The 15,987-nt window shown below is 43.4% G+C and overlaps 1 protein-coding gene across 1 annotated transcript in view; it reads left to right on the forward strand.

Moving 5' to 3' along the window:
- ZBTB7C (zinc finger and BTB domain containing 7C) overlaps positions 1 to 15,987 on the forward strand; it is a 121,780-nt gene that overhangs the window by 91,213 nt on the left and 14,580 nt on the right. The window contains exon 2 of the mRNA XM_042447932.1: positions 10,940 to 12,133. Coding sequence (XP_042303866.1) covers positions 10,956 to 12,133 — 1,178 coding nt within the window. The 5' untranslated portion in view covers positions 10,940 to 10,955. The remainder of the gene's footprint in view (positions 1 to 10,939; positions 12,134 to 15,987) is intronic.

Here is a 15,987-nt window from a genome sequence, read left to right on the forward strand (position 1 = left end):
GGGGAGAGGGTGCCATCCTTTACCTCAGGCAGCCAAAAGTCTTGGGTCAGCTCTGAGTGTTTGGGTGCTATTGAGGGCACCTAATTCATCTAGTATGGGAAAGGCAGCAACCATTTGAGCCTGACATTTGAACCATTTGGGCTCCCTGTTTTGTTTTGTTTTTCCGTGCTGTTCTGTGTGTTTAATTATTACTGTTTTTAAATATTTTGTGCCTTGCCCTGAAAACTGAAATGAGAGGTAGAAACAATTTAAACAAAAAGCAAACAAACTGACACTAGAGCACACCCAGTCGTGGGGGATTTGGGGGTGGGAGGCAAAGATCATTAATGTGATGGGAGAGAACAAGCTGCTTTTCAGAGCTGTTTGTCTGCTGTTATTGATTTTCTCATCATGATCAATAACAGTTAGGTTCTCTGGAATCCCAGGGCTCATCATCCAACACTAGAGATTGGAAATATCCTTTTCTAAAAATAAAAAATGGACTTCAACTCCCAGTATACTGCTGCTGTGTTCCATATAGTCATCATGACTACTAACAGGTTCAAAAATTAACTCTCCCAAGGTCTGTCCAGGCTACATTGTAAAAAACAACAACAGTTCTTCCCTAAAAGAAGGATCTCTAAATATTCTGTGTTCAAATTGCAAACTCAGTTTTTCAAAAGCCACATTTTATGTGACCAAAACACCACCACCCATGAATAAGAAGAGTGCTGAGGATACCACGGGCAGCCAAAAAGACAAAGAAATTGGTCCTTGAACAGATTAAGCCTGAAGTCTCCTTGGAAGCTAAGATGATCAAGTTGCAGCTGTCGTACTTTGGCCACATCATGAGTTATGGCAATGACTCACTGGAAAATACAACAATGCTAGGAAAGGTAGAAAGAGGGGGAAACCAAACACCAGATGGATAGACTCAACCAGAGAGATCACATGAGTGAATTTGCAGGTCCTAAGCAGACCAGTAGAGGATAGGAGGTCTGGAGATATTTCATCCACAGGGTCACCATGAGACAAGATCAACTTGATAACATCCACAATAACAAAAGCCAACACAGAGACACACACAGAGACACATCAGAATACTGGGGAAATCTCAAGCTTTGCAGGATTACAGAACCTTTGTGGGGGACAATCTTGGGAAGCGTGACAACTTAATAAGAACTAGACCTGTTCTGTGGCCATCACTGGAGTGGGGAAATGGAATGGAGTACCCTGAAAATGGCTATGGCTTGAACAGGAACAGCACATTTTTTAAAAAAACGATAGATTCTGCTTTGCTTTGCTTTCCTTCCTTCCTTCCTTCCTTCCTTGGTAGTTCCCTTTTCTCTTTAAGGTAAAAAATAACCTGTTTGGTGCACAAAATTGTTTCTACGTGTTCTATAATTTTTTTCCCAGTGGAAGGAGAGGAGGAGATAAAGAGAGAGTGAAGCCAAAGTTTGAAAGGAGAAGTGGGTGGGAACAAAATGTACCCCTGAGATAAATCTTAGAAAAGAAAAAAGAAAATTCTGTAAAGTTTGCAAAGCCAAAAGCCACCTGTGGAGGCCAGGGTGGGTTTGGCTGCAGTTTGGCAAATATAGTCTCCAGGGTGTGTCCAGGGGGAAGGTTTGCAATAACAAACTTGGCCCTAAATGGCACATGCCGAAAGGAGAGACAATGGTAGGTTCCCCCCCACCTCTGATCTTGTGGTGCAGTTGTGTGTGTGTGTTGGAGGTGGAGCAGGGGACAAAAGAGAAAGCAGTGGGATTGCTGTGGCTTCCTGATGCTGTTCTTGCTGCTACGCATGAGGCATGAGGCGGTGGCAGGAGATTTATGAGCCAAAGCCCTCCTTGCTTGGAATGTTTTGTGACTCGGGGGAGTGGGCGTCTGGGTGGATTAATGGGTTCTATTCCCCCCCTTCCCTTCCTTCTTCTTTCTTAATCCTTGTTGCAAGCTTGAATTTACACACCAGCCATGTACAGACTGGCTGGGAGTTTATTTCCAGCCAATGATGGGTACAGTTTTATAAGCAGACCTGGGAGTGAGTCTCCCGCCCAGAGGTTTGGTTTTTTTTAATATCATGTATATACATGGATGCATCAAACCAGCATGGTATAGTGGTTTGAACAGAAGACTAGAGTTTGAATCCCAGCTCAGGCATGAAACCACTGGGTGACCCTGTGCAAGTCACATGCTCTCAGCCTTAGAGGATGGCAATGGCAAACCCCCTCTGAAGAAACTTACCAAGAAAATCCCGTGATAGGGTTGTCTTAGGGACACCATAACAAGAAGGCACATAAGAACAACAAATGCATGGGCACATTGAACCAGTGTGGTGTAGTGGTTTCAGTATTGGACTATGACTCTGGAGACCAGGGTTCGATTCCCAGCTTGGCCATGAAACCCACTAGGTGACCTTGAGCAAGACACATGCTCTCAGCCTCAGGGAAGGCAATGGCAAAACTCCTCTGGCCAAATCTTGCCAAGAAAACTCACGAAATGCCTTAGGATTGCCATAAGTCAGAAACAACTTGAAGGCACAGTGCCACCATCACAACAAACATACATAGGCTTGCACCTTAAAGATGCTTGACTGGCCATTGATGGAAATATAATACTGGGCTTTGGGGGAGCCTTGGCTCAGACCATCTTGCAAAACATTATGAAAGGCTGGGGTGATGGTAACACAGCTTAAGAAAACACTCAGATGGTTTTCTAAGGGTGCAGAGGAGAGAAATTGCCTATTTTGTTTTATTTTGCGTGATGTGTGTGTGTGTGTGTGTGTGTGTGTGTGTGTGGTTTTTCAATTGTATTTTAATACTGTATTTTAGTATTTTTTATATTAATGAATAGTAAACAAATGGTTTATTCTGCAACTGCTTATAAAATGGCATGTACATGGATGGCACTGTATAAATAAATAAATAAATAATAAGAAGAAGAATAGTAAGGAAAAAGGGAAGGCAGGCTGCATTCTTCTGACTCCACCAGCAATCAGATGTTGCCTGGGTAGATGGGGGCTTTCTCATGGGGGTCAACCTCTCTTCCTCCCTCAGAAGATCAATAAGCAGCTGAGACCTTGAGGTTATCTCTCCTCTCCATGCCCACCCCCACTTGTCTTTGCCAGCCTCTGCTTGGCAGGGAGCAGGCTGGCCTTGGGAAATGGCACGGAAGAGAAGATACACGGAGAACAACTGCCTCTGCAGACCAGCCTTGTTGATTCGAGCAGAACTATTTTAAGGACAACCAGTCTCCCTCCAATTTGGGCTTACTAGGAACCCAGAGTCTGGACCAAAGCTTGGGCACATGTTCTTTTGGGGGAGAGGACATCAGTTCTCAGAATCCCCCAATGACTGTGCTGACTGAGGGGTTCTGGGAATTACCATACAAAGAAACTGTTTTGTAATGCAAACAAAACTGGTTTGCATTTAGCAGTGGGTGCAATTGGACACAATTGCTATATGAGACCCCTTTCCACTGTATGGAGTTTATCACACAGAGGCAAATTGTTTAAATCCCATGCAGAAAGTCTGGGAAAAAAACTGCAAAAGCAGGTTGTTTTTCAGGCATGTTTGTGTAAAGGAGAAATAATGTGACACTAACCCAAATGTAAAGTTGCCAAAACCCACTCCTTTTTACTTTCGGGAACTTCCGAAAGTAAAAAGGAGCAGGTTTTGGCAACTTTCCATTTGGGTTAATGCCGTGTTATTTCTCCTTTACGCAAACACATGTAAAAAACAACCTGCTTTTGTGGGGTTTGTCTACTTTTTGTTTGGGTTAACCCCTAACATCATTTGAAAACCTACCCACGTTTGTGAGTTTTTTCTAGTTTAAATTCAGTTTCTGCATGGGATCTGTCCTGTGTGATAAACTCCTATGATTCTAGTCTAAAGAGTTATGACCGATAAATCCCTATAAGCCTCAGATCCAGCTTATTTAATTCTCCCATGTTTTGAGATCTACAAGGGAGGCCCTTCATTCTGTCCCACCACTCTCACAAATACATCTGGGAGAGGACCTTTTTGGTGACTGCCCCCAGGCTCTGGAATTCCCTTCCCAGAGAGTTTAAAGTGGTACTCTCCTTACTGTCTTTCTGCAAGCAGGTGAATACCTTTTTATTCTGACAGGCATTTGAGAAATGTGGCAGCTTAAAGACTAAGACATTTTACTGGGCACAAAGTTTCCTGGAAGTGGGCTGAAGTCTACAAAATCTTATAGCAAACAAACAAAGAAGTCTTTAAGAGGTGCTATAGGACTCTTTATTTGTTATATGTCATGTGGGTAGTGTTTGTATGTGTGTATGTTTCAACCTAAGACACAATCTGCTTTAAAAATTGTTGACACCTGCTTAGATGAATTCATAATGTTTTCCCAGCTTTGACAGGTTAAGACAGTTTCCCTTGCATGGATAGTGGTAGAGTCCTTGCAGAGCTTGTGAAACTGTCACAAAAGAACTTAGAGATGGCCAAGAGCCAAAAGATCTTAAAACCAAGGTTTGGGAAGCAGCTACAGGTTAGATGCTTCTAGAAGATCTCAGGTTAGATCCTTGGCCAATAGCAGCTGGCCGCTTCCATGTCAGAGGGATAGTGAAACCTTTCTGTGTTTTAGTCCAAACCTTAAAAGCGCTGTCCAACTTGCTGAGCCTGTTTGGCAGGTAGAATTCAGCTCAGATTAGGGTCCAGGGTAGATGCATTGCCCTCCCAGGCAACCCCAGATCTTCGAAAAGTTCATATTTTGAGAGGGGAGGAATGCAGCTTTCACAATCCTTTAGCCAGTACGGTCCTGCTGGCTGGGGGAAAGGAAGTGTTCTGGGCACTGTAGTCCAAAAACAGGCTAAACTTTCCAAGCTGTGTACACCTTTGAGACTGGTCTCTTTCGAGCCATCCATTGAAGGACAATATTTGCATCCATGTGAAGAACAGCTTCTGCCCCCTGCTTGACAGTTTGACAGTTGTGTCTCTTCACAGCTGGACAGGTGGATGCGGTGGCAGCCAGTTGCACAGTAACCTTGTGCAACTCATGCCCTGCAGGGGAAGCAGGCAGAAGCTTGGGGAGATCTGAAGGTGACTCTAATGTGCAATCAGATGGACATTTCTTCTTCTCCTCCCCCCCCCCCCCCATCAACTCTTATAAGAGAGCAGGATAATTTTTCTTCTTATGGATAACAAGCCTCAAAACAGAATCAGCAGGCAAAGCATTTATTCCAAGTTAACAGGCTTACCCCCTGTCCCCATCCAAGCTGCACCAAGCAAGAAACTCAATGAGAACTTTATTGTCTCACTCAGTCAGGAACAAAACATACATATCAACCGCCTGATTCCACTCAGATAAAATACAGTCCAGTGTCATTAGTGATAGAACAGTGAAATGACATTATCCATATAATGTCCAGAGGAAGACAACCGAAAAGATAAAAGGTCTGGATACCATGCCCTATGAGGAATGATGTAGGGAGCTGGGCACATTTAGCTTGGAGAAGAGAAGGTAAAGAGGTGATATGATATTTGAAGGGATGTCATATTGAAGAGGAAGCAAGCTTGTTTGATGCAGCTCCAGAGAATAGGATCCAGAGCAATGGATTCACACTACATACTGGAAAAGAGATCCCAGCTAAACATTAGGAAGAACTTCCTGGCAAGAAGAGCTGTTTGACAGTGGAACATGTTCTCTCAGAGTGTGGTGGAGTCTTTTTCTTTGGACGTTATTAAACAGAGGCTGGATGGTCATCTGTTGGGGGTGTTTTGGTTGTGTATTCCTTCATGGTGGGGTTTGGATTGTCATTGAGGTTTCTTCCAACTCTATATGATTCTGTGATTCTCTGTTCCCAGATAATAAAGTGTGAACAGAAATGGAAAGAAATTGAAAACAGACACTGGGACTGAGGGCTATTCCAGAATAATATCAGTAGATGAGCTCCTACATTGCACAGGCAGGACTTAACCTTCTGCCCATGCAGTTCTGCTAGGTTCAAGAAGGTAGCTTTCCACTGCCAGATCATGCCCCCAGATGGCAGGATGAGGAGTGCTTGGGCAGTATCTGGCTGCAGTTTTGCAGCTGACAGAAAAGAGAAGAAATTGCCCTCCTGGATTTCCAGCAAGTACTGTATGCTGTCTTCTCCCAGCTGTCTGGGGCTTCCCTGTCTTCCTCAGACACTACTTACATGGAAGTGAGGCATTGTGGAAGGAGGCATTGAATATCTCCTTGTGCAACAAATGTAAAAGCACATGTGCTTATGTAACACCAGATTCCATTAAAGTATGTCACCAATAGAGTTCCAGCCAATGTGTCCTGAGAGGCTGGAGAAAGTCTAAGTTAAAATGGTGAAAGGTCTGGAAACCATGCCCTATGAGGAACAACTTAGGGAGCTGGGGATGTTTAGCCTGGAGAAGAGAAGGTTAAGAGGTGATATGATAGCCCTGTTTAAATATTTGAAAGGATGTCATATTGAGGAGGGAGCAAGCTTGTTTTCTGCTGCTCCAGAGACTAAGACCCGGAGCAATGGATGCAAGCTACAGGAAAAGAGATTCCACCTCAACATTAGGAAGAACTTCCTGACAGTAAGGGCTGTTCGACAGTGGAACACACTCCCTCGGAGTGTAGTGGAGTCTCCCTCCTTGGAAGTCTTTAAGCAGAGGCTAGATGGCCATCTGTCAGGGATGCTTTGATCTGGATTTCCTGCATGGCAGGGGGTTGGACTGGATGGCCCTTGTGGTCTCTTCCAACTCTATGATTCTATGATTCTATGATCAAGAGACCTTACACAAAAGAAGAAGAAAATGCCTTGTGGATTTTAGTTTCATAATGTGCATGAAATGTGGGGAGAATTGGGGGCTTTGAATTATCTGTGTAAATTCTCTTGAGGAATTCCTTCAAAAGGAAGCAGAGCACTGGGTTAAAAATAAAATCAGTAAGAAAAGCAACTTAGGATGAATGAATTTAGAGAGTTTATTTACACAAGTGTATTTGCTCCTCATTGGCCAAGATCCTACGTTAAGCAGGCAGAGCATAATGCTCCTCCTGCGCAGTTCCAGGTCTGTCCCCATCCCCTGCACCAGCAGCTACCAAGGAAGCCTACTGCTGTTGCTAATGCCTACCAGTAGGAAGGGGAAGGATGTGGCATTAAAGTGTTGAATATGGCATTAAAACTTACCAATCAAAAGTTTTTGTGTTTTTTAAGTACAGCTTTAAATGTAAATGCCTCCAGTATTACACAGATGGAAATGGGAATATGGAGTGGGAAATGTGTTTCCTCCTCTCCTCAGTCTCAGATTGAGGCCTTTGCTGGAGACTTTTGATAAAGGGAACAAATCACAGATAACCCTCTTTGGGAACCTGCCTCTATCAGGCATTCTTTTTGGGAGGTGGCCACATTTTCAAAGCAAATTTCCATTTTCCCAGGAGGAGAAGCAGTACCAGTTTTTCTTTCACAATGCCTCCAGCATGTGATAGTGTCCATGTGCCATAGGCAATGATTCTGCAAATATATTTGAGTTCTAATCATGACAGTAATGTGCAAAAATGCTTCATTGCCCGAGGATAAAGTGTTTCCTTATTTGGGGATGAAAACTCTCTTGGTGACCTTGGGAAAGTCACATTCTCTCAGTATCAGAGGATGGCAATGGCAACCCCCCTCTGAAGAAACTTGCCAAGAAAACTTTGTGATGGGGTCACATTAGGGTCACCATAAATTGGAAAGACTTGAAGTCATTTGACACACAGAGGTCATAATAAATCAATACCTTAAATGAGCTACTACATCAGACCCAAGGATTACCTGCTCAAGAGATATACCTCTCACCTTGGCCAAAGTCAGAGCCACCCTGGTGAGTCTGTCTCCCAAGAAGACATACACAAAACAAGTCTTACAAGGGACATCAGATGGGAAAATGTGGGAGATGCTGTGAGCAAAGAACAGGAGTCCAGCAGGAAGGATAATTAAATGAAGGCGAGGAGGGACCCAAGGCAGTTACATTTGTCAGGAACAGTCTAAATAAAGACGGAGAGCAGACGGAAGGAGGGTCGGAGGGAGGAGGGTGTAGAATGAGATCACAGTGGGCTTTGAAGGACAGAACAAGGAGCTTAATGTCTGGAATGTGGCAGCTACTGCAGAGATATGATGCATCTGGGGGCACCTGGAAGCAACCAAGGATGTTAATCAGTTGTGGTTTTCTTAATGTGCTTTTGGAAGGAGCAAAGATGTGATGGTGATAAGGAGCCACACAAGTGCACCGATAGAACAGGATTGCATTCTTGGCAATTGGGGGAAGAAAGTAGGTAACTGGAAGGACAGGGAGTATGAAAAGCTTACTGGGATGGGGCAAAATTAATGAGATAACAGTGGCTGGAAAGGAACGCTCTGTGCTGGGAGGGATCAGGTGGGTGGAATGAAAGGTCTACATCAACAAAATTATGTACCCCACCTAATCTCAGAACCTGGCAAAATTAATTTGTTTGGACAGCAACTTCCAGAATCACATAATGAGCATGGCAAGTGGCCATTAATCCAAAATAAAAGTAGCATTGCCAAATTTTGTATAATATCCTAACAGCCTCTGGCTGCGACATGCACTGTGTAAATTTTTACCAGTTTTAAATTGGCTAGGATTTACTGTAATAATTGATAGACTATTTCAGATATTTTAATCTTTTAAAAGTATTTTATTATTTATTATCTTTAGTAAATTGAGTTATTTAGATATAGGGTGGGATATGAATATTGTAATTAATAAATAAAATAAGTGTTGGGGGGAGCAACAGGAAGATGAGTCTCAAGGTGGGGGTCATTGTGTGATGGAAGTAGTGAATTCCTTTTTCTACAACAATCATAAAAAGGCATACACCAGCATTATGCCAGTATATGTCACTAGCAGGATACAGGCCTGTACCTGAGAACCCAAATAGTGACAAACCCAGATTCAGATCTTAAAAATATTCAGAAAGCTTATTGTATGTCTGTCAGTAGACCAACCTGATGACCTTACAGCATTGTCATAAAGATTCCTCACAGTGTTGTTGCAAAGATAGTGTAAGCTCCTTGGAGGATGGTTAACATAATACAGGTTGAGTGTCTCTTACTGGAAATTCTTGGGACCACAAGTGTTTGGGATTTTGGATTTTTGGGGGATTTTGGAATATTTGCATATACATAATGAGATATCTTGGAGATGGGATCCAAGTCTAAACATTAAATTCATTTATGTTTCTATACAACTTACACACATAGCCTGAAAGTAATTTTATACACAATCTTTTTAATAATGATGTGCGTGAAACAAAGTTTGTTTACACTGAACCATCAGAAAGTAAAGATTTCATTATCTCAGCCACCCATGTGGAACATTTTGGATTTTGGAAGATTTTGGATTTTGGAATTCTGGATAAGGGAGACTCAACCTGCATCATAAACTGGCTTCAATCCAAAATCCCCTCAGTGTAATGTAAATATCCACCTGTGGACCTACGCTATACTGATCTACATATCCTGGTTGCTGGATTATCATGCTGGGTGGTTTTGTGAATTTTATAATAAGTCATTGGAGCTTTGAGTACTGCAGAGGAAAGAAAGAAATACCAGCCCCTGCAGTACTCAAAAGGGGACATCTGTATGCATAAGGGACACTTACACTGGCATATCTACCTAATGGAATTCCAGCCTATATTTGGACCTGTAATAAACCCCTGAAATTGTTGTCAATAAATTTTATTGTGAAGGGAGAAGTTTCTGAATCCCCCCCCCCCTGCTGTCAGGCTAAAGAAATGAATAAAAGAATTGCATAAAATTCTTATTGCCATTTTAAAAAAAACATGCTGAATTGCTTTTTTCATGTTCCTAAGGTTTAAAAAGTGACTTTTAGTCTCTATATTTTCCCCTGAAAATTTCCATTTACTCTCTCAAAATCTACATGAAATAAAATAGGTTTTTTTCCCCCATGACTTCAAAATTTCTGGAAATTTTACATCACTAGCATTGGTATGTTGTCAGGAAATATAATAATGCTGAGAGCCAGCTTGGTGTAGTAGTTTGAGTATTGGACTATGAATCTGGAAACCATGGTTTGAATCCCCACTCAGCTATGGAAACCCACTGGGTGAGCTTAGGCAAGTCACACTCTCAGCCTCAGAGGAAGGCAAAGGCTAACCCTCCCTGAACAAATCCAAGAAAACCCTGTTACGACATTAGGTATATTTATTAGTAAAGTTAGTTAGTTAGTTAATATCCTGCCTTTCTTCTAGCAGGGGATTCAGGGTGGCTTACAGTCATTCAAATGTATGGTACAACTTTTTAAAAAAAACCTCTTACTACCAAAGATGAAACAAAAGCCAGATTTCTATTTTAAAAACAAGTGAAAAATACTGATAAAAATCAATTTTAAAAACAGGTTTAAAGCATAATAAAATGGAAATTCAACACACACACACACACACACACACACACACACACACACACACACACTAAAAGCTCCATGTGCCACAACAAATAGAAAGCCAAATGCCTCCCTTTAAAAAAAAAAAAGGCCAGAAAGACAGTAGAAAAACAGGAGGGAATGGACCAACCGTATCTCCCATGGAGGGGAATTCCACAACCTGGGAGCTGCCACCAAAAGGTTGTCGCCCATGGTCTCACCAAATGTGCCTGTAATGGTGGCAAGACCCAGAAAAAGCCTTCTCCTACAGATCTTAAAGTTTGGGCACGTTCATATAGGGAGAAGAAGTCTTTCAGATAATCTGGACCCAAACCATGTAGGCCTTTAAAAGGCATAAATTGCATGAGTAGATGGGTAGATCATAATGTCCTTCTGTGAGCTGCTTTCATCCCACTCTGGGAGAAAAGTGGCATATAAATAAAATAAATAACCACCACTTTGAATTCTGATGTTAAATAGACCAGCAACCAGTGTAGTTGCCATCTCCATGGATAAATACTTTGATACACATAATTCATTCCATATATGTTTTCTCCTAGGGCTCTAAATGAGAATATGGCCAATGGCGTTGAAGACCTTATTGGGATCCCATTCCCAAACCACAGCAGTGAAATCCTTTGTGGTTTGAATGAGCAGCGGCACAACGGCCTCCTTTGCGACGTCATCCTCATTGTCCAGGATCAAGAATACAGGACCCACAAATCTGTCTTGGCGGCCTGCAGCCAATATTTCAAGAAACTCTTCACTACTGGCACTTTAGCAGACCAGCCCTGCATTTACGAGATAGACTTTGTCAAGCCTGAAGCACTTTCAGCAATCCTTGAGTTTGCCTACACCTCCACCCTCACCATCACCACCGCCAACGTCAAGCACATCCTCAATGCGGCCAAGATGCTGGAGATCCCATGTGTGATCAACGTCTGTCTGGAAATCATGGAGCCTGCGGGGAACGAGGAGGAGAAGGAAGAGGAGGAAGAGGAGGAGGAGGAAGAAGAGGAGGAGGAAGAGGAGGAGGAAGAGGAAGAAGAAAGGGAAGGGGATGCAGAGGACTTTGGAACCCAGAATCTAACAGATGTCCAAGATGGCAGCTGTCACCAAAGCCCCTCTAAATCTGATCTCGCCGAAGAAGCATACTCAGATTTGCAGAATGGTTTCTCCAACCACTTCCCAGCCAGTAACGCTAATGGGAGCTTGGGGGCCATAAGAGACTTCTCCATTGAATCCCTCCTAAGGGAAAACTTGTATCCCAAAGCTGGACTTCCTGAACAGAGGCCAGCTCTGTCTCCATTTGTGCCGGACCTCTTCCCTCACTTGTGGAATGGAGATTTTGGCACTTTTTCCCAAGTGGAGGAGGCCCAGGTGGACAATGGGCCCTTGGATCTGGTGATCAGGAAAAGGAAGATCAAGGAAGAGGAGAAAGAGGAGCCTCCTCCACCCACCCCATTCCCCAACAGCCTCTTCAAGGACATGTTTGTCAGCAACCCAGCCAGCCATTTGGGACACATTAAGGCCGAAAATGATTACAGCGCTTACCTGAACTTCCTCAGCGCTGCCCACTTTGGTGGGATCTTTCCTCAGTGGCCTGAGGAAAGGAAGATCAAACCCAAAGCTTCCCAGCAGTGCCCCATCTGCAACAAAATAATCATGGGGGCAGGGAAGCTTCCACGGCACATGAGGACCCACACAGGAGAGAAGCCATATATGTGCAGTATCTGTGAAGTTCGCTTTACCAGGTCTGCCTACTTTTTTTTTTTTAAGCAGTAGGCTTCCTTCAACAGGGAGTGGTAATCAGCTGTATCATCATCTGTATTGGTAGAAACAATGCAGTTTGGAACCACTTCGTAGTTCCAACCTACAAAATCCTGGGATTTGTAGTTTTACAAGGTCTTTCACCTTCCCTGTCAAAGAGTGCTGGTGCCTCACAAATCTACAAATCCCAGGGTTCTGTAGGCTGTAGCCAGGGTAGTGAAAGTGATGACAAATTGCATTATTTCTACAGTATAGATGCGCCCTGAATTATACATTGTATTCCATTCTTCTTCAGGGTGACATGCTTGAGTTGTCCCTTTCCCTTTATGCAGGGGTCTGTCCTGGGCCCAGTGATATTCAACATCTTTATCAATGACCTGGATGACAGAAGTGGGAGCATACTTATAAAATTTACAGATGACACCAAATTAGGAGGAATAGCTAATACTCTAGAGGGCAGGATCAACATTCAAAATGACATAAATAGACTAGAAAGCTGGGCCAAAGCTAACAAAATGAAATTCAACATGGAGAAATGTAAGGTACTGCACTTAGGGCAGAAAAATAAAATGCACAGATACAGGATGGGGGACACCTGGCTGAATGAAACTACATGTGAAAGGGATCTGGGAGTCCAAGTAGACCACAAGTTGAACATGAGTCAACAGTGCGATGCGGCAGCTAAAAAGGCCAATGCAATTTTAGGCTGCATCAATAAAAGTATAGTGTCTAGATCAAGAGAAGTAATAGTGCCACTATATTCTGCTTTGGTCAGGCCCCACCTGGAATATTGTGTCCAGTTCTGGGCACCACAATTCAAAAAGGACATTGAGAAACTGGAGCGTGTCCAGAGGAGGGCGACTAAAATGGTGAAAGGTCTGGAAACCATGCCTTATGAGGAAAGACTCAGGTAGCTGGGAATGTTTAGCCTGGAGAAGAGAAGGTTAAGAGGTGATATGATAGACCTGTTTAAATATTTGAAAGGATGTCATATTGAGGAGGGAGCAAGCTTGTTTTCTGCTGCTCCAGAGACTAGGACCCGGAACAATGGATGCAAGCTACAGGAAAAGAGATTCCATCTCAACATTAGGAGGAACTTCCTGACAGTAAGGGCTGTTCGACCGTGGAACACACTCCTTCCTCGGAGTGTAGTGGAGTCTCCCTCCTTGGAGGTCTTTAAGCAGAGACTAGATGGCCATCCCTCAGGGATGCTTTGATTTGGATTTCCTGCATGGCAGGGGGTTGGACTGGATGGCCCTTGCGGTCTCTTCCAACTCTATGATTCTTTGATTCTATGCTCTCAACAGTAAAGCAGCCTCCAAATCTGTTGAAACATATGTTCCATCATCCCCAGCCAGCAGGGGATGATGGGCAATATGTTCTAACTCACCAGCATGTGCCTGTTTGGGGAAGGCTTCTCTAAATGCTTCTTTCTCAAGCTAGCAAAAAAAAAAAAAAAAAAAAAAAAAAAGGGGGGGGGGAAGAGAAAATAAAATCCTTCTTTCAGCAAGGATCAGTATCAGGTGTCTAGCAACCTGTATCATATATTTATTATGTATATTATTCCAATTCATCTTCAGGGCGTCATGTTTGCCTTGGTTACTTTCCTTTATGTTCACAACACAGGGGTGTCACTAGAGAGGTGCAAGGGGTGCTCACCATGCTAGGTGATACCCTAAGGGCGATGACACCACTTCCCCCCCAAACATCTGCCTTTGGTCAGAAACGGGCTCTGGGATTCAACTGCATGCTTTTAAAATGCTGAAGAGATGGTGTGAGTGAGGAGAAGCTCAGTGGGAAGAGAAAGGAGAATCTCCAGGGTTTTTTTTTTAATTAAAAATTTATTGGTGGCGCAGTGGTTAAATGCCTGTACTGCAGCCACTCACTCAAAACCATAAGGTTGTGTGTTCAATACCAGTGAAAGGGCTCAAGCTTAACCCAGGCTTGCATCCTTCCAAGGTCGCTAAAATGAGTACCCAGATTGTTGGGGACAATTAGCTTACAGTTGTAAACCACTTAGACACTGTTAGTTCAGTATGAAGCAGTATATAAATGAAGTGGTTTGTTTTTTTAAAAATATATATTTTTACAAAATATTCTTTTAAAAATTTCTTTTAAAACATCTCATCTCATCCAATTTTCACTTTAACCACATGAAACTATGTGCATGTCAATACATTTACACTGTACATATGATATTGTAATTTAAAGGTATAATTTAAATTTTGCTAGTTATTTATGTCACAGCTTTTACCATTTTGCATACAGTGATATCTGGGAATTATGATTTCTGAATAACATTAGTACAAAAAACATTACTAAGGCACGTTACAGAACGCCCAAAATGGGTGCTCTGCCGGCGCCGCTGATTGCTGCGTCCGGGAACCGCAGTGGTCAAACTGCGCGGTTCCTGGATGCACCAAATAGAAGCCGCAAAAAGCAGCTTCTTTTTGGACCCCAGAAGTGGCACCACAAGTGGCCAATGGCGCACTCGCGATGTCATTTCTGTTGCGGGACGTGCGGACACTATGCATCCGCGAGGTGAAGATGGCGGCGCACATGTAGAACGGGCGCCACCATTTTGTACATCCCCAGGACGTACTAGGGTTAGGGGCATGCGTAAACCACGCCCTTTCCTAACCCTAGTACATCCTGCTGACGTACTTTACGCCTGTGCGGAACGGGCCAAAGGATTCTGTATGGGTGTGGAATGGGAGGAGGTCAATGCCAGGGGGAGACACCATGAGTTACCACACCAGGTGACACCAACCCTTGTGACACCACTGTCACAACAGAGAGAACTTCAGGGACCAATGGGGGATTTTTAAACCTGGTCCTACCCAAGAAGTTTTTGACAATGAAGCACCTTCCAAATCTGTTGGGTCTCAGTCTTCATGAATCCCAGCAAGTGCAGCCAGATAGAGATGATGGGGAATATAATCCAATACATCTGGATGTGCCAGGGTTGGGGAAGAGTTCTCTAAACAATACTTTCTCATGATGGCAAATTGTCTATTATTGTGGTGTGCAGGGAGGGTCTCTCTTATGGATTAACTCATTGGGTCCCTGGCAGCAGAAGATGGATGGTCTGTTGCAGAGGTAGAGGGTAAACTGACCTCCTCTTCTTGTGTAATACTGTTTGTTTCCCCCATCAAAGTTGCTAGTAACCATCCAACATGGAGAATATTTCTGAGGTGGAAGCAGTGGTGGCTGGTGGCATCTATGTCAGTAGGAGCATTGAATCTGTATCAGTTTTTAGTCCAGCTTTTAAAGACGTTATTTATCCAAGGTGCTGAAGCTAGTTGGGGAACAGAGTTCAGAACGTTGGGTATCTTCTTCTAATTCAGAATGAAACCAGGAGCAAGTTCACCAACCTCACTAGCATGGAAGCCCAGATTAAAGCCAAGAGCAGCTATGAGAGATGCTGAACTGTACCTTCAGAACCTTGGACAGTTCCTAGGGCATTCAGATTAAAACTTGGAGTGGATTCTCCATCCCACTGGCCTGGAAGTCATCAGTCATCCCTGGGAAGAAGTAAAGGGGTAGGGGCCAGGTTTGTGGGTGCTCCCGCTGTTGCCCTGGTGACCCAGTGATTAAATGCCAATATTGCAGTCACAAAATTGTGAGTTTGATCCTGGGGCTCCGAGGTTGACTCAGTTTTCCATCCTGTCATAGGTCAGTAAAATGAATACCATCTTGTTGGGGGCAATTGGCTTACAGATTGTAAACCACTCAGAGAGTGCTGAGTTCACTATGAAGCAGTATAGATATGTAAATTCTATTGCTATCGCTATTGCCAGTTGGCCTTGGGTATCTGTCCAGAATCAGCATCTCCCCC

The sequence above is a fragment of the Sceloporus undulatus genome, chromosome 2 (genome assembly GCF_019175285.1).
Source record: "Sceloporus undulatus isolate JIND9_A2432 ecotype Alabama chromosome 2, SceUnd_v1.1, whole genome shotgun sequence".
Taxonomy (NCBI): Eukaryota; Metazoa; Chordata; class Lepidosauria; order Squamata; family Phrynosomatidae; genus Sceloporus; species Sceloporus undulatus.